This window comes from Sardina pilchardus, chromosome 5, assembly GCF_963854185.1.
Source record: "Sardina pilchardus chromosome 5, fSarPil1.1, whole genome shotgun sequence".
Classification (NCBI taxonomy): Eukaryota; Metazoa; Chordata; class Actinopteri; order Clupeiformes; family Clupeidae; genus Sardina; species Sardina pilchardus.
Window position 1 is genome coordinate 1,709,053 of NC_084998.1, and position 25,000 is coordinate 1,734,052.

General features: G+C 47.4%; 3 protein-coding genes across 3 annotated transcripts in view; all 3 read right to left on the reverse strand.

The window, feature by feature from the left end:
• phldb2a (pleckstrin homology-like domain, family B, member 2a) overlaps nucleotides 1–2,109 on the reverse strand; it is a 65,930-nt gene extending 63,821 nt beyond the window's left edge. The window contains exons 1-2 of the mRNA XM_062535802.1: nucleotides 2,036–2,109; nucleotides 1,734–1,871 (exon numbers count right to left, since the gene is read on the reverse strand). Coding sequence (XP_062391786.1) covers nucleotides 1,734–1,736 — 3 coding nt within the window. The 5' untranslated portion in view covers nucleotides 1,737–1,871; nucleotides 2,036–2,109. The remainder of the gene's footprint in view (nucleotides 1–1,733; nucleotides 1,872–2,035) is intronic.
• Nucleotides 2,110–7,157: 5,048 nt separating this feature from the next.
• LOC134079726 (uncharacterized) lies at nucleotides 7,158–16,309 on the reverse strand. The gene is made up of 9 exons (XM_062535803.1): nucleotides 16,237–16,309; nucleotides 14,661–14,714; nucleotides 14,190–14,434; nucleotides 11,902–11,983; nucleotides 10,048–10,323; nucleotides 9,097–9,447; nucleotides 8,503–8,610; nucleotides 7,919–7,978; nucleotides 7,158–7,807 (listed from the first exon to the last, which is right to left on the reverse strand). The coding sequence occupies exons 1-9, from the start codon at nucleotides 16,307–16,309 to the stop codon at nucleotides 7,158–7,160; spliced, it is 1,899 nt and encodes a 632-aa protein (XP_062391787.1).
• A 455-nt stretch (nucleotides 16,310–16,764) lies between these two features.
• LOC134079832 (CD276 antigen-like) overlaps nucleotides 16,765–25,000 on the reverse strand; it is a 15,613-nt gene continuing 7,377 nt past the window's right edge. Inside the window, exons 3-7 of the mRNA XM_062535932.1 lie at nucleotides 23,824–24,096; nucleotides 20,971–21,333; nucleotides 20,026–20,115; nucleotides 19,860–19,922; nucleotides 16,765–17,936 (exon numbers count right to left, since the gene is read on the reverse strand). Coding sequence (XP_062391916.1) covers nucleotides 17,866–17,936; nucleotides 19,860–19,922; nucleotides 20,026–20,115; nucleotides 20,971–21,333; nucleotides 23,824–24,096 — 860 coding nt within the window. The 3' untranslated portion in view covers nucleotides 16,765–17,865. The remainder of the gene's footprint in view (nucleotides 17,937–19,859; nucleotides 19,923–20,025; nucleotides 20,116–20,970; nucleotides 21,334–23,823; nucleotides 24,097–25,000) is intronic.

Sequence of the window (25,000 nt, forward strand, 5' to 3'; positions counted from 1 at the left end):
AGAGGAGAGGAGAGGAGGAGTGGAGGAGGAGAGGAGGAGGAGGAGAGGGCTCCTGAGGCTGCTGCTGTCACTGAGAGGTGGTTACTCCGTATTATCTCCACACAGCTCTGCTATTGTACTCAGCAGCACAAGGCCTGGGAGCACGGCAGAGCTGGCCACAGCACCCACAGCAGGAGGCTCCCATTAGCCTGCTAACACAGGCACAGCCTCCTATTGTAGTGTCTGCTGGTAACACAGGCATAGCCTCCTATTGTAGTGTCTGCTGCTAAAACAGGCACAGCCTCCTATTGTAGTGTCTGCTGCTAAAACAGGCACAGCCTCCTATTGTAGCGTCTGCTGTGTCCATGCATACCTCTCATCCCAACCCCCTTTTAGCCTTTTCATTTGATTAGGTTGTTTTGGACGCACAAGTGTGTGCCGTTTTGTTCCATGCATGTGTTGGTCATTTATTGCTTTTTTAAAGAGAGTTTCTTGCATATATTGTACTTTGAACAAATAAAAAGTGTTCTGTTGTTTGCTGAACCACAGTCATATTAGGCTGTAATAAAAAGCATAATGCTGAGTGGAGACGGAAAAAAATGACACCCCGCTGGCCCGCTCTGAAGAACACACACACATGCACATACAGAGGAACACTCTCTTCGTCAATCATACACATAACATTCACACACAGCACACAGACACTGGAACAAGTACAGGATTGTTTACATAACACACACACACACACACACACACACACACACACACACACACACACTCATATCAGAGGCAAAAAGAGACATTCCAGTTGCACTCGTTGCAAGTCCATCCAAGAGGCCCTACATCTGCGGGATGCATCGCCCCCTCTCTCATAAGCGAAAGCAGATTGAGCTGCAGTTGGACTGGGTCATCACGGGTCAAAACACACTAGCAAGGCTCTGGTTCACAGCACCAGAGTTATAGGCTCAGATGGCAGGTTGTGGGCCCGCCGAGGTCCGCTACTCACAGCTGGAGATAACCTCCACTCTAACACCTTTATGGGCTCACAGGGACCACAACAGGAAAGCAACAGGCGCATAGGCTACACCTCCTCAAAAGCGAGTAAAGAAAGCATGCTAGAATCTAGCTTACAGGCAACCTACTCTAAAAATACTGATAGCAGATCACAGCCAGGGACATCACATAATCAGAGTGAAAAGTGGACTTCAAGGTGCCATTAAGGTCCGTGTGAAAAGCCCTACTCACCATCCTGAAGCCCCATACTGTAAGGTCCGTGAGAAAAGCTACTCACCCTCCTGGAGCATCCCTAATGAGAGAGGTCTGACTTTAAAGTCCCGCCGTGTTAGTTCAGCTCGAGCTCTGACCAGCTGACAATGAGCTTTAAATATCCCCCCACGGAGCGCGTGACTGTCCGCTCGCCGGACACAAGCCGGCTTTCATGCGCGCGCGTCTCCGCGTCGTTTCCAGTCGCATTAATATGTATAAATGTGAAGAATCACGACCAGAATAACAACGCGCCCTTGTTTTGTCCTTGCAGGAAACCACTTGTGCGATGTGATGTGGGTCTTAACATTCACCCAGAGAATAGCATTCAAAGTTACCAGTTTGAATTGTTATTATGACACAGTAGGCTAACTGTAATTCTAGCTATCATGTGCTGCTGGGTTATGAACTGGTGCTGTAGGTCATGACCTGGGGTCCCTTACAGACACCCATGCGCTAACTACACTTAGTGCAGTGTGGACAGAACTTACCATTGCCCCAGAAAGTTGACGGTCGTCTGCCGTAAAGGTTTTAAAAAGTTACTCCACACGGAGAGGTGAGTTTAGGCGGTAAATCAACGGAAGGCCACGGGCTCCGGCTCCCTAGGGTGCAGGTGCCAGAGAATCATCCTGAGGACAGCGAAGCAGCTGGTAACAAATCAACAGCCAAGCCTGGTCGTTTACCACAGCTTTAATAATCCATGAAGACGTAAAAAAAAGAAAAAACTGGTGGTCGGGCAGGATGTGTTCAGCGTTCCCGCCCTTCATTCATAATGTGAGAAATAGGTGTGTACCTGAGAGCCGCGGCGCGTGGGAGAATTCCCACAGCTCGTGACCAGAAGTGGAGCGTCCAGTCAGATCAAGCCGTTCAAAGTAGTTTTCCTTCAGCAGACAGCCGGAGAGAGAGGGGTTAGTTTGATTTTTAATTTCTGGCTTCGGAAGGAAATTTCTCCCAGTAAACAGGAAACCGGGCCCCGGAGCAGCATGGGCTCTCGAGCACGAGCAGCAGTCCCATAAATCTGCGGAGTGCAGACGGCGGGGAGGAGAACGTGACAGCACTCTTGTCTGAGTGTGGTGACCCCGAGCCAGCGGTTCACGCGGCCGGCACGAACCGTGTAATTGATCCCAGTTTACATGATTATGGTGTGAAAGGCTCCTTGATGGTTTGCTGCGGCAGATTAAGGGATGGTTTAGCGGATTATGGTTTGGTGTGGTAGTTAGGAGTTGGACAAATGTATGTATAACCCTATTTAATCTAGTGTAAACATAGCAGTAATTTGTAGCAATAATTGGCCATCCTGACCAACCTTACTGTGAAAGGAGCAAAATGAGTCTGAGGAACATGCGAGTTTTCCTCTTTCAGTGTGTGTGTGTGAGTGTGTGTGTGTGTGTGTGTGTGTGTGTCTGTTGAGGGAGCAGCAGCAGAAGATAACTGTAGATCAGTAAGACAGACCTGTATCGTCATGGTGATGAGTCTATGGAAGTGACCTGGTGTAGTGTGTGTTATGAGAGGCCTATGTGGACTGGGTCCTGGGGGCAGAACAGCTCCTGGGGGCAGAACAGCTCCTGGGGGCAGAACAGCTCCTGGGGGCAGAACATGCTCCTGGGGGCAGAACAGCTCCTGGGGGCAGAACAGCTCCTGGGGGCAGAACATGCTCCTGGGGGCAGAACAGCTCCTGGGGGCAGACCAGGCTCCTGGGGGCAGAACAGCTCCTGGGGCAGAACAGAGCAGATAGTGGATCCTGCTGGAGGACGAGGAGAGGATGGCGTACTGTAGGGTCCGCTGCGCGCTCTCTGACGTCCCGGGACAGGGAGGGGAAATGGACTGTTTACAGAAGCCTTCCAAACACGAGCGTTTGTGCCGGCCCCAGGGGTCGGGCTGAGCCGCTCGACCAAAGCACTTCCTGTCCTCAGGCTAACTTCACTCTCAATGCGACCCCCACACTGCCCACTCCCCACCCCCCTCCCCCCGCTCACCAGTGTAAACATGCAGACAGCAGATAGGAGCAGAGCTGCCCATGGAAGCAGCTCCAGATCAGATTGTGTGGAACTGGGCACGTCTGCAGATCAGCTGGGGTCGCCATAGAGGGCACTGGGGCCGCCATAGAGGGCCCATCAGCATATCAGCGGGGGTCGCCGTAGAGGGCACGTCTGCATGAGCCGTCGTGACAGTGTGCTGGAGGTCTGATGCAGATACGGCTTTGTGTTGGAGATGTGGCTTTAGTTACAGATGTGTGAGTGTGTCAGACATGTGGCCTCATATTACAAACACTGACTGCATGTGTTTGTGTTGGAGATGTGGCTTTCAGGTGTAGATGTGTGTTTGTGTTAGAGAAGATCTGGGTGTTGTTTTAGAGATGTGGTTTTATGTGAGAGATAAGATGGCGGTGGAAGAGCTGAGGTTTGCTTGCCAGTCCCATGCTAGTGTTCGAGATGATGCGATGCTGGAGCAATGTGCAGAAGAAAGGAGGAGGATTCCTCTCCAGATCCGTCTCTGATAGTCCTTGGCTGGGGCTGTAGGTGGTGAGGGGGGAGAGGGGAATCTATTGTTGGGTGTATGAGCCTGGTCCAGGACACAGGATATTAATCACGCTGGATATCTGGACTCAGCACAGCAGGGCTGCACAGGGGGAATGGAATGAGAAGAAGAGGAGGGAGGGGACTCAAGATGGCGCCCAGTCTTACTTGGCAACCCAAACAAACACAGGGTGTGTCCATGGCAACGTCTCCATACGTCTACGGTTACGGTTATGGAATTTAGTAAAGCGACTTACAAAATATGAAATTTACAACAGTTTTTAAAAAAAGTTGTTAAGCCTCCATTAAGCACATTAGTAATGCTAACAATAATATGAATGCAATACCACATTTCAGTAATAACAGATAAGTCTTTAAACTCCTTTTGAAAGACCCAAAGTTATTGCAGGAGCACAGAACACTAGGCAACTCATACCATCATCACCATGTTGTTTAATTACAGAAAACACAACAGCTTAAACAACTGTTTAACGAACCAAACGAATTGAACACACTCAGTGTTGCTGAAAAAGAACTATAATATAAAAGAATATAATATCTCTTAGATTTCATTTGATTATATCATTCATAAAAACATTTATTCTTCACTCTTGCTTTGCTTGCTAGCGGCCATGTGGAGGTACAGTGAGGCTAGTGGGGTACAGTGAGGGCTAGTGAGGGCTAGTGGGGTACAGTGAGGGCTAGTGGGGTACAGTGAGGGCTAGTGGGGTACAGTGAGGGCTAGTGGGGTACAGTGAGGGCTAGTGGGGTACAGTGAGGGCTAGTGGGGTACAGTGGGGTACAGTGAGGGCTAGTGGGGTACAGTGGGGTACAGTGAGGGCCAGTGAGGGCTAGTGGGGTACAGTGAGGGCTAGTGGGGTACAGTGAGGGCCAGTGGGGTACAGTGAGGGCTAGTGGGGTACAGTGAGGGCTAGTGAGGGCTAGTGAGGGCTAGTGGGGTACAGTGAGGGCTAGTGAGGGCTAGTGGGGTACAGTGAGGTACAGTGAGGGCTAGTGGGGTACAGTGAGGGCTAGTGGGGTACAGTGAGGTACAGTGAGGGCTAGTGAGGGCTAGTGAGGGCTAGTGGGGTACAGTGAGGGCTAGTGGGGTACAGTGAGGGCTAGTGAGGGCTAGTGAGGGCTAGTGGGGTACAGTGAGGGCTAGTGGGGTACAGTGAGGGCTAGTGGGGTACAGTGGGGTACAGTGAGGCTAGTGGGGTTCAGTGAGGGCTAGTGAGGGCTAGTGATGGCTAGTGGCCATGTGGAGGTACAGTGTAGAAGTACAGTAAGTGCTAACGGCACAGACGCAGGGAGGAGGAGAGCTGGGCTACAGAGAGGAGGAAGGGAGGAGGAATGTTAACAGCAGATGTTCTGGCACAGTGTCAGTGACAAGAGCCAAGTTTGGGTCCTGGCCTTCTGATTGGCTATTAACGAGGGTTGGCTCCCTCGTCTGGACATTGAGAAGATTGCAGATGCATAGAGAGGCTCTTTTATGTAATGGGACAGTCAACATGGAGAGAGGGCCAAACAGGGTGTGTGTGTGTGTGTGTGTGTGTACACGTGTGTGTGTGTGTGTCTGTATGTGAACAACTATAATTGAATGGGCCTGTTTGCTGTTAGACACGGTCCATGTTATTGGCTCCTCATCAGTCGGGGCAGCTGAGGTTCTGATTGGGCCGTGACCAGACCCAGCGCTGCAGTGTGACGTCACGTGAGCACTCAGAACCTGCAGTGTGTTTTCATTCTGACCTGCCAACGGAACCAGCTGAGGACTAAATGGCCGCACTTGACCTTGACAGATCAGATAAGGCCGTATTTGACCTTGACAGACTAAAGAGACCATCCAGAGATGTACTAGTGAATGAATGTGTTTCTCTCTCTAAAACCATCCAGAGATGTACTAGTGAATGAATATGTTTCTCTCTCTAAAACCATCCAGAGATGTACTAGTGAATGAATGTGTTTCTCTCTCTAAAACCATCCAGAGATGGACTAGTGAATGAATGTGTTTCTCTCTCTAAAACCATCCAGAGATGGACTAGTGAATGAATGTGTTTCTCTCTCTAAAACCATCCAGAGATGGACTAGTGAATGAATATGTTTCTCTCTCTAAAACCATCCAGAGATGTACTAGTGAATGAATGTGTTTCTCTCTCTAAAACCATCCAGAGATGGACTAGTGAATGAATGTGTTTCTCTCTCTAAAACCATCCAGAGATGGACTAGTGAATGAATATGTTTCTCTCTCTAAAACCATCCAGAGATGGACTAGTGAATGAATGTGTTTCTCTCTCTAAAACCATCCAGAGATGGACTAGTGAATGAATATGTTTCTCTCTCTAAAACCATATTGCTATTTTTTTGGTGGCTCATAAGGTGGTGTACTGTGGATAGCAGTGAAGACGTGTGTATTGGTGCAATTAATACTCATCACATATCTACCAGGTTATTTATTAACAGTGTGTGTGTGTGTGTGTGTGTGTGTGTGTGTGTGTGTGTATTGATGCAATACTGATCACATATCTATCAGGTTATTTTAAGGGACTTTTATTGTTACAATCTGCAATTGTGTGACATATTATGAATGTTTCTGATTATGAATGGTGGATTTTAAGTGCAGTTTGAATATTAGAAATAACAGAGTGCTACATGATGACCATGTAAAACACGTAGTGGTTCATCTCTGGCATTTATAAAAAATAAAAATAAAATAAAAACACATGCAGATGAGTAGATGAACTGGCCAGAATCTAAGGCACTCCTACACACACACACACACACACACACACACACACACACACACACACTAATTCCCCTACTGATTTGAAGACAGTTTTGGGGTTGAATTTGTGCCGATCCTTTGTGCCAAACTACTGAAATATTGTATGGCTGGCATTCCTATGTGTGGCTTCTATGCAAATGATTGCATATCTATGAATATTATAATAAATAATGTTTATCTACAGACTAATCATTATGCTATGCAATACATACAATCTGGTGAAACATAATTTAATTGATTAATTGAATTGGATTGGTTTCCTTTGAGAATAAGCATTCTGCAAAAATGACCAGTATGAGTGACCAGTCCGTTCCATGGAAAAAGAGATGACACGGCGTGTTAATTCTCTGGTGTTGTACTGACATGGCAAAAGAGACGACACGGCTTGTTATTCTCTGGTGTTGTATTGACAAGGCAAGATCACAGGCTGAGATGACATGGTAGGCAGTGATCTGTTATTGGCACATGAATGTCCTTCATGTCACTTCAGGAATACTATCAAACTGTTAATCGGCCGCCAGAAACAACATCAAACGGTTTCTGGTTATTTTGAAGTATTTTGTAGGAAATGAGTTCAGGTGTCTTTCAAAAGTCCCAACGTTGCTTTACCACATGCATCACCTGAAGCCGTTGATTTGAAACTGCTCCGGAACGATGAAGACGGCCTCGTCGCGCTGCAGGATGTTGGGAATGATGTCTTTGTGGGCGGGGAAGAGCGCTAGCTTCAGGAAGTAGGAGGGGTCTGAGTGGGCGGAGTCGAGTGCTGGCGTCTGGTCTTTGGGAGCTCGCTCTGCTTCACAGTGGATCACCATGACCTGCCCCGGCACGCCAGCAGCTGGGACAGCATTTCCTGTTGTGTGAAGTGTTGTGACATCATTTCCTGTTACCTGTGGCGTCGACTCACCACCTCCAGGTTGCTGAGGAACTGCTGAGTCACTCTCCTCCGGACCTGCCACAACTGACTCACTTCCTGGTGCGTGTGGCGTTCCTGCATCACATTCTGGAGCAAGCAGTGCTGGCGAATCAGTTCCAAGTTCCGAAGGGATTGTTGCATCACTTCCTTCCAGAAACTCTAGCGGGTCATCGCCTCCTAAAGCCTCTAGTTCTGCAGCGCCACCCTCAGGGATCGGATGCCTCTGGAACTCGTCAGAGCCGTGGTCTGTGCGCTCAACCCTGGCTGTGTGGAGTCGGAGACTTCCTCCGTCATTCAGACCAGAACCGCCCGACCCGGGTGCGTCAGCGCCAGGGAGACCCAGCATGGGAACGTCTGCAAAACAGGAAGTGCAGCGGTTACGGAAACTCAGCTGTCAATCACTCCTCAGCGTATCCAGTGCCACAAATAACCATGAAAACAGAAGGCCTTGAGTGAGGACGTTACCGATCTGAGACATGCTGATCTTCACCAGTTTGCCTCCGTTTGCATGTGCTGATGGGCCTCCTGTGGACGCCATCAAACAGATCATTGGAGCATAGATAGATAGATAGATAGAGTATTGTCCTATAAGGATATTCTTCTTCACACATCAATCAATACATTCCATAAAAGAGATAGCAGCATGCAGATGGCTGAACACTCTTGTGCTAGTCCTGTGCCCTTAGTTAACAGATCATTAGAGCATGTGGATGGCTGAACACTCTTGTGGTAGTCCTGTGCCCTTAGTTAACAGATCATTAGAGCATGCAGATGGCTGTAATATACCTGAGTTTACCAGTTACGTACCTATGATGAGGTTACCTGTTACGCACCTATGATGAGGTTACCTATTACGCACCTATGATGAGGTTACTAATTACGCACCTATGATGAGTAGCAGAACTTCCTCTATTGGTACTATTTATTGGCTATCTATTGGCTACTTATTGGCTATTTATTGGCTATTTATTGGCTATTTATTGGCTATTTATTGGCTATTTATTGGCTGTGTGTTTTCTGTGTTTTTTTCCCTCTGCCACAGTACGCACCTCCTGTCCTGAAGCAGCGCATCACTCCTGCTGCCATGGAGACCACAAACACACAGATGGAGGCGGCCGTCCCCCACCAGGACCTCTTACACACACGCTGGTCCTCGTCTGTACACAAACACACACACACACACACACACATGCACACACACACGCACACACACGCACGCACACAGTCATGATCACGGTCACTTAGTTCCTACACTATGCATATTTTAACAGATTTTTTTATTTTAAAACCTAGAAATGGATTAACCAATTGGAAATACGGAAACCCAGCATTTGTTTTTGCAAAGATATAAAAAGTAAAATAGAGATAAAAAGATAAAAAGAGGCTTTTGTGGTGCTCTCTAATGTGGGGTTTGTAGAGGATGAGGTGTGTGTTGATCTCACAAGGTGTGTGTTGATCTTATGAGTTGTGTGTTGATCTTATGAGGTGTGTGTTGAACTTATGAGTTGTGTGTTGATCTTATGAGTTGTGTGTTGATCTTATGAGTTGTGTGTTGATCTTATGAGGTGTGTGTTGATCTTATGAGTTGTGTGTTGATCTTATGAGTTGTGTGTTGATCTCAGAAGGTGACCTCTCCAGTGTACCTGCACTCCTGTCGGTGATGTTGACCCAGGTGTGTATCAGGTGAGTGGTGTGGGGGGCGGAGAAGGTGCAGGTGTAGCGGCCCGTGTTCTGCACACTGTCTGGACGCAGTAGACGCAGAGATCCGTTTCCCAGCAGCACCTGCTCCGGGTCCAGCTCCACGCCGCCCTCCCAGGGCATGCTGGGCCGCCGCGTGCGACTGTCGTAGGTCAGCAGGACACTGGGGTCATCGCCGGGGTCGTCACTACGGCTGCGGCTGAACGTCCAGGAGAGCGTGAAGTTCTGGAGCGTGAAGCCCTTTGGAGCCACGCAGGGCACCAGCACACTTTCGCCAGAGTCGCCAAACAGGTCATCTGAGAGAGGAGAGGAGAGAGGTCACTCTGGGGTCACTCTGGGGTCACTCAAGCCCTCACCCCATAGGCCACCCAGATGGAGCCCTAATGTACCCACTGCAAACAGCACTTCAAAATAAAAGTCATTTTTGTATAATTATTAAAACATGACTGTAAAATCCATACACCCATCTGTCTTTGTGAAGACAGAACTCAAGCAGCATCATCCATATCATGTTCAAGTTCCCACCGGGACCCAAGACCCATTCCGACCTGCAGCCATTTCCCAGCATAACACCATCTCTCCCTTCTACTCATTTCCCACCATAACACCATCTCTCCCTTCTACTCATTTCCCACCATAACACCATCTCTCCCTTCTACTCATTTCCCACCATAACACCATCTCTCTCTTCTACTCTCCTCCCACAATCTCTACTGGCCTATTGCAATTAAAGGCCAAATCTACACCAAATTCTATACTAACAGAACAGATCATGTAGAACGTCAGAACAGATCAGGTAGAACATCGGAACAGGTCAGGTAGAACATCGGAACAGGTCAGGTAGAACAGCAGAACAGGTCAGGTAGAACATCAGAACAGCAGGTAGAACGTCGTACCTTGCAGTCTGTGTGAGGCGGTCCACACCTGCGCTCCGTCTGCGGAGATGACGGAGCAGAAGTAGGCGTAGTCTGAGGCATTACCCACAATCCCCACGGAGCTCTCCACGGCGAACAGGCCTCTGGAGTCGGCCGTCTTGCGGGTGGAGTTGGCCAGGGAACCGGGGGGGACGGGCGGGTCCGTGGACCACCACACCTCGGGGGCGGGGTAGATGTTCTGCGACTGGCAGGTGACGGACTCATTGGTCATCTCCATCCTCACCAATGGGATCAGAGCTGTGGAAGATTGACAGGGCTGATGACCAATAGGAGCTGGGAAAGGCTGCTGTTCCTGAGTGCAGGGATATTCAACTTCATTGCCAAGTGGGCTAGACAGGAAAAGCACTGGGTCATCACGGGCCACCCAAAATATGGCATTACTAAAATGACTACTGTAGCTTTAAGAGACATGCGTTCATGCCACCCAAAATATGGCATTGCTAACATGACTATTGTAGCTTTAATATGGCATTGCTAAAATGACTTGTAGCTTTGAGAGACATGCGTTCATATGTATCCAGCTAAATTCAAAAATATTCACAAACACTGGATGTAGTGGACATTCCTTTGCAGTTGCTTTGTGTTTAGGAGGCTGTTGGTGTAAATGTATGTGTGTACAAGCAGATGGGAATCTGAATGTATGTGTTACATAAGTATAATGTAAAGCAGGTTTCCACTGCAAAAGTGCCACTGCAATGGAAAGGAGGGAGTGTGTGTGTGTGTGTGTGTGTGTGTGGAGCGCTGCATGGGAACGAGGAGGGACCTGAGACACCCTCAGGGCACCGAGTCAGAGAGCGACTCAGTGGAAAATTACCCAGAGTGCCGCTGGGGTGAGAATGGAGCTGAGTGGGAAATTATTCGCGTCTCTGTCGCTGTAGACCCGGTTCTACTTGCTCAGGGTAAGGGCGTAAGATAGCAACATGCACCATACCACACCTAAAGTTGTTAATGGCCACATCCCTTGGTGTGAGGTCTAATAAAAGTGTGAAAAATTCCTCACTTGATTGAGTGTAAGATCAGAATAAGCTTTGCATGGCGCTTTGTGCCACCTGGTTCCAGGTGTACGGTAAGACCCTGTGTTTCCAATGGCAACCCCCTGTTCCAGGTGTACGATAAGACCCTATGTTTCCAATGGCAACCCCTTGTCAGTCAATAGTGAAAGTAAGTACTGTAAGTAAGTTGTTGATAATGAGTAAAGTTAGTTTGACTTCTTTCAAATAATAGGTGAATGCAGATGCATGTAGGCTATACTCTGCTAGACACGAACAGCTTTTAGTAAAGAAAGGTTTAGTAGAATCCCATACGGTCTCACGTGCATGCAGAATCGCTGTTCCATACGGTCTCACGTGCATGCAGATTCTCTCAAATGTGCCGCTGATTATCAAAGTACTGATAGGCTGTTTGAAATTGGGCTGCTTACTGTTACAGGAAATGACAGATGTCATTCTCATTGGTTTAAGGATGCCACGCCCAAAACACACCCATGACTGATTAAGAAGCAGAAGAGTGTCCAGCATTTGATCCCAAAATCACGCCATCTGTCTCTGGCAGAGCAAAGTCTTGCACAGGAAGTGCTTTTGGAAGCGCAGTGAACTGAAAACCAGCCCTGATATGAATTGCATTTGGTTAAATCTCAGTGTGTGTGTGTGTGTGTGTGTGTGTGTGTGTGTGTGTGTGTGTGTGTGTGTGTGTGCATGCATGTAGAGGCTAGATGGCTGCAGGTGTGTGTGTGTGTGTGTGCGCGCGCGTGCATGCATGTAGAGGCTGGATGGCTGCAGGTGTGTGTGTGTGTGTGTGCGCACAGTTCTCCCTGACCTTTGACCCGGAGGTTAACGAAGGTCTCCTGGCTGTCCTTTCGGGTGCTGGTGAAGCACTTGTATCGGCCTTGGTCCTGCACCTGTGGGGTGGCCAACACACATTCAAACAATCCACCTTTCCACATCAGCCTGAAAAAGGCAAGATGTATTTATATATAGAATATTAAGATTTATTTACATAATATATTTATATGTAGAATATGAATATTGATATGTATTTATATAATATATGTATAGAATATTCTACTCCTCACTACTGACTTCCTCAGTGTGCCCCTGCTCTCATGGCATAGCTGTTGCCATGGTGATGGTGGAAACAAACACAATGGCGTGTCAGTCCAGAGACAGGACAGTTATGATACGCCCCAAATGATGACCCTCAGACGCATGCAACTGAGACGTTCTGTTCTCCGAGAGACTATAATCTGCACTATAATCAATACATCACAGAGTATTAGCCTCCATTATAATCAATACAGCTGAGAGTATTAGCCTCCACTATAATCAATACATCACAGAGTATTAGCCTCCACTATAATCAATACAGCTGAGAGTATTAGCCTCCTCTATAATCAATACAACACAGAGTATTAGCCTCCACTATATTCGATACAACACAGAGTATTAGCCTCCACTATATTCGATACAACACAGAGTATTAGCCTCCACTATAATCAATACAGCTGAGAGTATTAGCCTCCACTATAATCAATACAACACAGAGTATTAGCCTCCATTATAATCAATACAGCTGAGAGTATTAGCCTCCACTATAATCAATACATCACAGAGTATTAGCCTCCACTATAATCAATGCTAATGAGAGTATTAGCCTCCACTATAATCAATACAGCTGAGAGTATTAGCCTCCACTATTATATAATCAATACAACACAGAGTATTAGCCTCCACTATAATCAATACAGCTGAGAGTATTAGCCTCCACTATAATCAATACATCACAGAGTATTAGCCTCCACTATATTCAATACAACACAGAGTATTAGCCTCCACTATATTCGATACAACACAGAGTATTAGCCTCCACTATAATCAATACAACACAGAGTATTAGCCTCCAATATAATCAATAAAACAGAGTATTAGCCTCCACTATAATCAATACAACAGAGTATTAGCCTCCACTATAATCAATACAACACAGAGTATTAGCCTCCACTATAATCAATACAACAGAGTATTAGCCTCCACTATAATCAATACAGCTGAGAGTATTAGCCTCCACTATAATCAATACAACAGAGTATTAGCCTCCACTATAATCAATACAACACAGAGTATTAGCCTCCACTATAATCAATACAACACAGAGTATTAGCCTCCACTATAATCAATGCTTATGATAGTAGCCTCCACTATAATCAATGGAGCTGGTTACCTCAGACGTGATAGTGTTCGAAATTGTTAATACGTTAGATAGTGTTCTAAATCTAAAACTATTTCTAGGCTCCGCAAACAGAGCGCTGGCGATGTAGCCTGGCTCTGGATGTACAGTAGGTCTGTGTGTGTGTGTGTGTGTGTGTGTGTGTGTGTGTGTGTGTGTGTGTCTCTCTCTGTCTCTCTGTCTCTCTCTCTCTCTCTCTCTCTCTCTCTCTCTCTCTCTCTCTCTGTGCGGCTGGGCTAGAACGCAGTATCCAGACAGTAGAGGGTTCAAGTTCTGGCTTCCATCATTGTGCCCTTGAGCAAGTGCTTACATGTAATCCTGAGGATGATTCCCAACACGACTCCTCTCATTCCAGCAAGACTCCCAACACGACTCCTCTCATTCCAACAAGACTCCCAACACGACTCCTCTCATACCAACATGATTCCCAACATGACTCCTCTCATTCCGACATCATTCCCAACGTTATAGTTCTCTGGGAACTATAATTGTGAGATCATAAATCACCCCACAGAGCCTTAAAGGTGCCTATAACAGGATATTCTGCTGTTGATTTGCGTAATTAAATCTCTCTACATGGCCCTCAGTGATGCTAGGAGCCTTGAGACAAGCTATGGCTGAGAAGCTGTCACAGGAATGCATTCCTCACCACTTTCTCAGTAACTAATCAACAAGATGCACCAGGGCCACTCTGACTCAGAGACACAACAAAATAATGAAATGGTATTGGGCAAGATTGTCAAACGAGTGTGTGCGCTAATGTGTGTATATGTATATGTATATGTATATGTATGTGTGTATGTGTATGTGTATGTGTGTGTGTGTGTGTGTGTATGTGTGTGTGTGTGTGTGTGTGTGTGTACAGTATGTTTCTCCCTCACCTTGACCCTGCGGAGCATGAGTGAGGCGTTGCCGTTGGCGATGTGTGTGTTGAAGAGGTGTGTGCGCCCGCTGAAGTGCTTGTTCTGCAGCCTGAGCTGGTCCTTGTGGTAGTAGTAGCTGTGCACGGGGATCTGCTGCTTGTACCAGTGGATCACCATCCCCCCGCGCAGGAACGTGCACGGCAGCACACAGTCCTCCTGGAACACACACACCACCTCTGCATCGCCGCGCGGGGCCACAGCATCTATACCAGAGAGAGAGAGATATACATTATATATACATTATATATACATTAGAGATGACATGCAGGAAGGTGCACGGCAGGACACAGTCCTCCTGGAACACACACACCACCTCCGCATCGCCGCGCGGGGCCACAACATCTATACCAGAGAGAGAGAGAGATATACATTATATATACATTATATATACATTAGAGATGACATGCAGGAACGTGCACGGCAGCACACAGTCCTCCTGGAACACACACACCACCTCCGCATCGCCGCGCGGGGGCACAGCATCTATACCAGAGAGAGAGATATACATTATATATACATTAGAGATGACATGCAGGAAGGTGCACGGCAGCACACAGTCCTCCTGGAACACACACACCACCTCTGCATCGCCGCGCGGGGCCACAGCATCTATACCAGAGAGAGAGATATACATTATATATACATTAGAGAATATAGCTACATGCAGGACCGTGCAGGGCAACACACACACCACCTGGAACACACAGATATGCTTACGTGCTTGCGTGCGAGTGTGTGTGTGTGTGTGTGTGTGTGTGTGTGTGTGTGTGTGTGTGTGTGTGTGTGTGTGTGTGTGTGTGTGTGTTTCCTTTACTTCACACCTAAGGCTCTAAGCTCAGACTAATCATGCTCTTTCCTACAACACCCCCACCCTGCACTGTGTCCACCCACCCAACCGTGACCCAACTGCCCCCCCCCCCCCCCCCCCCTCCCTCTCTCAGACACATACACACACACTTTCCACACTCACTCACTAAGTAGTCCTACTTTATCAGGTTATTCTAATTTGGTGACTTTTGTGTGTCTGATGCCATTTTGATTGACCTTTGAGTCTGACTTGTTCCAGACACATAAATATCCTCAGCCATAATATGCCTATATGTGCCAAATACATAATGTGTCTACAGTATATGTGCCAAATACATCTACATCTAGGTCTACAAGATGTCTGGCAGTAGTAGACAGGGATGCATTTATCAAACTCTTAAAGTGGCTTCATGTAGACTCCCCTGATCTCAAATCTAGTGACACTGATACCAGGACCACCATCTTTTAACATTCTAATTGCACTCAGTTTCAGTCCCAATACGAGACAAAGAGACAAAATGGCTAACCTGCACAGTACACACAGCAACACACACACACACACACACACACACACACACACACACACACACACACACACACACACACACACACACACACAGTATAGTATCAGGGCCTGTGGGAGAGCAGCTGCGACACTCGTATGTTGAGAGTATAAATTGGAAGACGTGATGGAAGTTCACATATTAGAAGAACATCTGAGTTTTGAATGAAAAATTAGTCTTTCTTTATAACAGATAAAGAAAGACATGAGAGAGTCATTGAGAGGAAAAGAAATAGAAGACAGAGTGAAATGATCGACTATAAAGCATATATGTGTTAAATGATCGACTATAAAGCATATACGTGTTAAATGATCGACTATAAAGCATATACGTGTTAAATGATCAACTATAAAGCATATATGTGTTAAATGATCAACTATAAAGCATATGTGTTAAATGATCGACTATAAATATGTGTTAAATGATCGACTATAAAGCATATACATGTTAAATGATCGACTATAAAGTGTTAAAGGAGGACAGAAGGTGAGATCTTTGAAAGAGGGCTGGTTAAGCATTCAGATCTATACATTATCGTCTATAGAGCAAATAGGTCTTAAATGATAGAAGAGAATCACATATGTGAGTGTGTGTGTGTGTGTGTGTGTGTGTGTGTGTGTGTATTCTGCTCGTACCTTTAGAGGTGGTAAGGTCCAGCATCCACAGTAGGAGCACGAGCGAAACAGGAGGCCTGTGTGTCCTAGACATGACTGAGAGAGAGTGAGCACACTTCCACTCGGACAGAGAGAGAGCCAGAGTGTGTGTGTGTGTGTGTGTGTGTGTGTGTGTGTGTGTGTGTGTGTGTGTGAGAGAGAGATGGATGAGCACATTACACAGAGGGAGTAAAACTTTAACCAGGCTGCTCCTGAGTGAACATAATGAGCACTCGCCATGTACCACCATAAATGAACCAGCCATTACTACTGCGTGTGTGTGTGTGTGTGTGTGTGTGTGTGTGTGTGAGTGTAACACTAATGACTCTATATAAGAGTCTGTAGGTTTATCCTTGAGAAACAAAATACACTCTTAAAAGTCTGTTAATTAATGTGTGCATATTCTATAAGTAAGAAACGCGTTTACATCTTTGTCTTGAGCACGTTCCCAGTGTGTGCTGTTTTAATCTCTTTCATCTGATGTGGACATGGATGACAGACAGGCCGACACATAAACAAAAGTAACTTTATTTATCTCATAACCTGTAACACAGTTGGACTGTTCACTATTTGTAGACAATATATAGCTATCATTTCTCAGAATATAAAATATCTGGTCCAAAGAATAACAGCACTCCTCAAATAAGGAAACAGCAATGAACTTCTCAGATCATAGCAGTTCCTTTGTGTGTCTGGCCAGAAGGCATCAGCAGTGAAGAAAACGTAACACCCTAACACTTTGGAATCATCTTGTGAGGACACAGAACCCTAAAACATTCTCTTCTCTGATAGCTCCAGAGGAAATTCTAGAACATTCAAATCTGGTGTGAAATTTACAGCAGAGGTCCGTTCCACCGGAGGTGCGTTCAAATTTGGTAAACAGTGGCGAACGTCGGTGGGGAACATGTTTTCTTTGAACAGGTAAATTTGCGATTGTTAGCAAACGTTCGCCAAAAACTCAAGGCTAACGGAAAACTGTTTGCAAACGTTCGCAAACGTTCGCCTATGTTTGTGAACTTGAATGCACCTCAGGAGCGCAACTGAAGGGTTCCGTTTGCGTGAAAATAGTTGACATGTTTCCGATTGTTCCCAGCACTCTTGCGTCTGGTGTAGCCAGTTCTATTGGCTCTAGTGGAAGCTGACCACTGCAACATACTCTCCGCCTACACAACGTTTCAGCTGAGCCCCAGCTATAACCCGCCTTTGGGATCTAATTTGAAAAAGTACCTTTGCAACACTATTGCATTTCCCATAATTCCCCAGTTTGTAGTTTGTTTGAAGAGAAGGCTGTGAACTTCCACTCCTCCTGGTGCTGTTTCCCATAATTCCCCAGTTTGTAGTTTGACTGAAGAGAAGGCTGTGAGCTTCCACTCCTCCTGGTGCTGTTTCCCATAATTCCCCAGTTTGTAGTTTGTTTGAAGAGAAGGCTGTGAGCGTCCACTCCTCCTGGTGCTGTTTCCCATAATTCCCCAGTTTGTAGTTTGTTTGAAGAGAAGGCTGTGAGCGTCCACTCCTCCTGGTGCTGTGGGCTTGAGTGCTCAGGCGTGGGCATGGCATGGACATCAGTGGGCCCTCTGGAAGGTTCCGGACTCTTCTCCGCCGGGGCCAGCATTAGGTGTACGTGTCCTTCACGTTCTCTGTGAGATGGCTGGACTCTACTGTGGACTCCCCCACAGGTCTCACTAGTGGACAGAGAGACAAATACTTTATTGATCCTCAAGGGGACATTCGAGGTCCCAGGACACCACACACAACATGCTGTACACTACAATGTAAACAGGGTGATAATAGTGGACACACGGATAGTGGACATACAGATGTAGATACAGTATATACAGTATATATACAGTATGTATAGTGGACATACAGATGTAGATATATATATATATATATATATATATATATATATATATATATATATATATACAGTATATATAGTGGACATACAGATATATATATATAGTGGACATACAGATGTAGATATATATATATATATATATATATATATATATATATATATATATATATACACAGTATATATAGTGGACATACAGATGTAGATATATATATATAGTGGGCATACAGGAACAGTGAGAGTTAGCAAACATGCTTCAACAAACGACTGAACCTGACGCCCAAATTCATCCATAAAGTAAAACAGCTAGTTAGGAAAAGCTAGCCTAGTCTTGAACAAGGATCCCTTAAAGAGGAGTGCTGTAGAGTGAGCCACCTCTGACCCTTACTGTAAGAGAGCCCTGCTGAAAAAAACAGCCTGACCAGCTAAAGGTGGTTTGCTGGTTGACCAGCTTGTTAACCAGCTTATTTGACCACCATTTGATGGTTAACCAGCTAGACCAGCAAAACTCTCGCGAAAACCCACCTTCAGCTGGTTTACCCAGTTTATGATGGTAATTCAGCTGGTTTTGATTGTCGTACCACCTTAAGCTGGTCATTTTAGTTGGTGTTGCTGGTCTACATTGCTGGTTTTTACTGGCCACGCCAGCTTATGTTGGTTATTCTAGAAAACCAGCTTGACCATCTTTGTCAAGCTGGACAGGCTGGTCACCAGCATGACCATCTTAAACCAGCTGTATCCCAAACGACAGGCTGGTCACCCCAGCACGACCAGCTTCCTCAGATGGTCACGCCAGCATGTCTAGCTGGTGGCCTAACCAGCTACACCAGCAAAGACCAGCAATAATAACTGTGTTTTGGGCAAAGACCAGCTAAAACCAGCTAAAACCATGTACCAGCCTAAGCTGGTTTCTTGCTGTTTTTTTCAGCAGGGAGGAGCTGTAGTGTCTCTGACCTCTGAGCGACCTCTGACCTCTGCCCTGTGACCCCTCCCCTGTCTGCATGGGCTGAGTGACCCCTGACCCCTCCCCTGTCTGCATGGGCTGAGTGACCCCTGACCCCTCACCTGTCTGCATGGGCTGAGTGACCCCTGACCCCTCACCTGTCTGCATGGGCTGAGACTAGGGCTCCGTTCGAATCGGATGGCAGCTGCCTACTGCCTCCCTCCCTAAATAGAGAGCTCTCTAACTAGACATGACTTTAGATTAAACGCGTCGTTTAAAAATGAGCGTAGCACTCTAGAATCTTTGGTTAACACTACGGTATGACGTTAGCAAAAGCCTGACGTTAAACTAAACTAGCCTACGTAAGCTAGCAGGCTAACGGTATAAAATAGTTTCACTGGCAGCTAATATCTCAGACCAGGCGTTATTAGTGGGTACAACAATGGTATAACCAGGTAGTAAATCATTTATTTTCAATCTACTTTCCACAAATCCAAGCTAAATAACGTCACACAAATGACATTTCAACAGATTCGGCAGTCGTTTACCGATATCGGCAGCCATGTTTGTTTTGTTTGCACAGAGATTCAGACGTGGCCGCAAAGGATTATGGGTAGAAGGGAGCTTGAAGTGTACATCGAAGCTGCCTTCAAAATTGACCGTTATTCAGGAATTCTAAGATATCTTAGAAGGCAGCGAAAATCGTTTTTTCGGTTTCGAACGGCCTTCGCTGCCTTGCTCTCTAGTTAGATATCTTAGAAGGCAGCAGTTTTTCCCGATTCGAACGGAGCCTAAGTGACCCCTCACCTGTCTGCATGGGCTGAGTCTCTGGGTCCTCAATCGTCACATCCTTCCGCTTAGAACGAGATGCTGCAGGGAAGAGACCACAGAGTAGGGTTGGACATTTACACACACGTGTGTGTGTGTGTGTGTGTGTGTGTGTGTGTGTGTGTGTGTGTGTGTGGTGCTTTACCTCGTCTCTTGCAGAGCAGGATGGCGATGACCAGGAGGGCCAACACAGCCACCACCACAGCAACGATCCACAGCTCCGACTCCTTGTGGCCTGCAGCAACAACACACACATGCAGTCATGCTAACGCATGCCTCAATTTGGGGAGTGTGTGTGTGTGTGTGTTCATGTGTGTGTTGTTTATGTGTGTATGTGTGTACCAATGCTGGGTGCGGTGTGTGTGGTGTGTGTATGTGTGTGTGTGTGTGTGTGTGTGTGTGTGTGTGTATGTGTGGTGTGTGGTGTGTGTGTGTACCGGTCATGGCTGCGGTGTGTGTTGCGGTGATGTTGACCCAGGTGTGTATCAGGTGTGTGTGTGTGTGTGTGTGTGTGTGGTGTGTGGTGTATGTGTGGTGTGTGTGTGTGTACCGGTCATGGCTGCGGTGTGTGTTGCGGTGATGTTGACCCAGGTGTGTATCAGGTGTGTGTGTGTGTGTGTGTGTGTGTGGTGTGTGGTGTATGTGTGGTGTGTGTGTGTGACTGTGTACCGGTCATGGCTGCGGTGTGTGTTGCGGTGATGGTGACCCAGGTGTGTATCAGGTGTGTGTGTGTGTGTGTGTGGTGTGTGGTGTGTGTGGTGTGTGTGTGTGTACCGGTCATGGCTGCGGTGTGTGTTGCGGTGATGTTGACCCAGGTGTGTATCAGGTGTGTGTGTGTGTGTGTGGTGTGTGTGTGGTGTGTGTGTGTGTACCGGTCATGGCTGCGGTGTGTGTTGCGGTGATGTTGACCCAGGTGTGTATCAGGTGTGTGTGTGTGTGTGTGGTGTGTGGTGTGTGTGTGGTGTGTGTGTGTGTACCGGTCATGGCTGCGGTGTGTGTTGCGGTGATGTTGACCCAGGTGTGTATCAGGTGTGTGGTGTGTGTGTGTGTGTGTGTGTGTGTGGTGTGTGTGTGGTGTGTGTGTGTGTACCGGTCATGGCTGCGGTGTGTGTTGCGGTGATGTTGACCCAGGTGTGTATCAGGTGAGTGGTGTGGGGGGCGGAGAAGGAGCAGGTGTAGCGGCCCGTGTTCTCCACACTGTCTGGACGCAGTAGACGCAGAGATCCGTTTCCCAGCAGCACCTGCTCCGGGTCCAGCTCCACGCCGCCCTCCCAGGGCATGCTGGGCCGCCGCGTGCGACTGTCGTAGGTCAGCAGGACACTGGGGTCATCGCCGGGGTCGTCACTACGGCTGCGGCTGAACGTCCAGGAGAGCGTGAAGTTCTGGAGCGTGAAGCCCTTTGGAGCCACGCAGGGCACCAGCACACTTTCGTCAGTCTTCACCACGATATCCGCTGCAGTGGACACACACACACACACACACACACCACACATACACACACACCACACATACACACACACCACACACCACACACACACACACACACACACACACACCACACACCACACACACACACACACACACACACACACACACACACACACACACACACACCACACACCACACACCACACACCACACACACACACACACACACACCACACACACACACACACACACACACACACACACACACACACACACACACATACACACACACACACACACACACACACACACACCACACACCACACACACCACACAGACCTCAGCAACTGGTGCCTGCAGATACCAGGATCCTCCATCTAGTGCCTATTCTGCAGACACCAGGATCCTCCATCTAGTGCCTATTCTGCAGATACCAGGATCCTCCATCTAGTGCCTATTCTGCAGATACCTCCATCTAGTGCCCATTCTGCAGATACCTCCATCTAGTGCCTATTCTGCAGATACCTCCATCTAGTGCCTATACTGCAGACACCAGGATCCTCCATCTAGTGCTATCTGGCCTGTAACAGTGGGAGTGGAACACGTTAGTGAAATGAACTGGTGTGAGAATACACGTTCTTCCTCCACCTTTACAGCATTACAGCCGTAACTCTCTCTCTGAGCACTAGAGGGCAGTATCATCACAGCACTTTGCCTGTAACTCTCTCCCTGAGCACTAGAGGGCAGTATCATCACAGCACCTCACTCGTAACTCTCTCTCTGAGCACTAGAGGGCAGTATCATCACAGCATCTCGCTCGTAACTCTCTCTCTGAGCACTAGAGTGCAGTATCATCACAGCACTTTACCCGTAACTCTCTCTCTGAGCACTAGAGGGCAGTAACATCACAGCACCTCACTCGTAACTCTCTCTCTGAGCACTAGAGGGCAGTATCATCACAGCACCTCACTCGTAACTCTCTCTCTGAGCACTAGAGGGCAGTATCATCACAGCACTTTACTCATAACTCTCTCTCTGAGCACTAGAGGGCAGTGTCATCACAGCACCTCACCCGTAACTCTCTCTCTGAGCACTAGAGGGCAGTATCATCACAGCACTTTACCCGTAACTCTCTCTCTGAGCACTAGAGGGCAGTATCATCACAGCACTTTACCCGTAACTCTCTCTCTGAGCACTAGAGGGCAGTATCATCACAGCACTTTACCCGTAACTCTCTCTCTGAGCACTAGAGGGCAGTATCGCTCCTGTTTCATCACCTCCTGTGCACATGGAAAAGATTTACACCACAGAGATTCATAGGAGCACAGAACTACGATCTTCAGATGACCAATGAGTGAACGTGTGTATGTCACGCTGACTATATCAACAGTTTGTCTTTAGAAGATCCATGGCAAGGTATTTCTGTTGATAACTATAATCATGATTAATATAACAACCTGTATCCTTAATGGTCAACACTATCAAAAGAGAATAGGAAATATCATGCTATTTCATAAATCTAGCATTCGATATATACACAACAGCATTCCATAACCAATACATAAAATAACCAGCATTCCATACATGACCAATACATAAAATAGCCAGTATTCCATATATACAGTACATGACCAATACATACACTTGTTTAAAAATGCGCTGTAGCTCATGATCATATGTACTGTATATAGGAAGATCACGTAATCTGAAGTTATGCGGGACACAGGAGTCATGTGCTGTATGCTTTTGGTACACCAGAGCTGGTGTAAGTGTGTGTGTGTGTGTGTATGTGTGTGTGTGTGTGTGTGTGTGTGTGTGTGTGTGTGTGTGTGTGTGTGTGTGTGTGTGTATGATCATGCCCTGTGTGTGTGTGTGTATATGATCATGCCTCATGTGTGTGTGTGTGTGTGTGTGTGTGTGTGTGTGTGTGTGTGTGTGTGTGTGTGTGTATGATCATGCCCCGTGTGTATGTGTGTGTGTGTGTATGATCATGCCCTGTGTGTGTGTGTGTGTGTGTGTGTGTGTATGATCATGCCCTGTGTGTGTGTGTGTATATGATCATGCCTCATGTGTGTGTGTGTGTGTGTGTGTGTGTGTGTGTGTATGATCATGCCCCGTGTGTGTGTGGGTGTGTGAGTGCATTGCACTGGTAAGGTCAAAGGTCGAGGTCCTGTAAGGAGCTCAGATATCCATAAGCAGAGTCTGCCTCCATTATAGCTGAGCAGCCCTCCATTACAGCACACACACACACACACACACACACACACACACAGCCCTCCATTACAGCACACACACACACACACACACACACACACACACACACACACACACACACACACACACACACACACACACAGCCCTCCATTACAGCACACACACGTGCATAAATCATATGTCTGATGGGAAAGGGGAACGTCAGTCTGTTGCCCTGGTGTGCGTGCGTGCGTGTGTGTGCGTGTGTGTGTGTGTGTGTGTGTGCGTGTGTGCGTGTGTGCGTGTGTGCGTGTGTACTGTACCTCCCTCCGTGAGCGTGGCCGTCCACAGCTGCGGTGAGTACTTGGCCTTGATGCTGCAGATGTACGTGGCGTGCGTTGGCCGGTGGGTCAGTGTGCTGTCCAGGTCGTAGCGCCCCCCGGGGGCCGGGATGACGCGCGTGGAGCTGCGGAGCAGGGAGGGGGGCGAGGGGGGGGCCGTGGCCCACTGGATGGAGGGGGCCGGGTACACCCCCTTGGTCTCGCACATGACCTGCTCTTCAGACCTCAGGCTAATACTCACAGCACTGATGGGAGCTGAAAAGGAACAATTCAAACAATCTGGATGTTCACCAGAACCTACTGAAGAAATCCAGAACCTACTGTAGGATTCTAGAACCTACTGAAGAATTCCAGAACCTTCTGTAGGATTCCAGAACCTACTGTAGAATTCCAGAACCTACTGAAGAATTCCAGAACCTACTGTAGGATTCAGAAACGATGGGAGTGCCTACAAGGGGGAGGTCCAGCACTTAACCGTGGTGCACTGAGAACAACCTGCTCTCAACATTAAGAAGACCAAAGAGCTCATTGTGGACACACAAACCCATTCTCATCGATGGGACTGAGGTGGAGTGTGTCACCTGGACCTCTCTTGGACCCTCAGCACCTCTACCCTGATCAAGAGGGCTCACCAGCGTCTCTTCTTCCTGTGGACACTACAGAAGGTCCACTTGTCTCCTCAGGTCCTGGTGAACTTCTACCGCTGCACCATCAACAGCATCCTGATCAACGGTGCCACAGTATGGTGTAGCAACTGCACCATCAACAGCATCCTGATCAACTGGGCCACAGTATGGTGTAGCAACTGCACCATCTATAGAGCATCCTCATCAACTGGGCCACAGTATGGTGTAGCAACTGCACCATCTATAGAGCATCCTCATCAACGGTGCCACAGTATGGTGTAGCAGCTGCTCTGCCTCCGGCCATACAGCACTGCAGAGGTGGTCACAACTGCCCAACGCATCACCGGTTCCTCACTCCCCTCCATCAAGGTCATCCAGGATCATCAAAGACTGTTCTCACCCCAACCACAGACTGTTCCCCACACTCCCCTCCAGAAAGCGCTACAGTTCTCTCCGCACCCCAACAAGCAGGTTCAGAGGAAGCTTCTTCTTCCTTGCAGCCGTCACCCTACTGAACACACTGAATATACTAC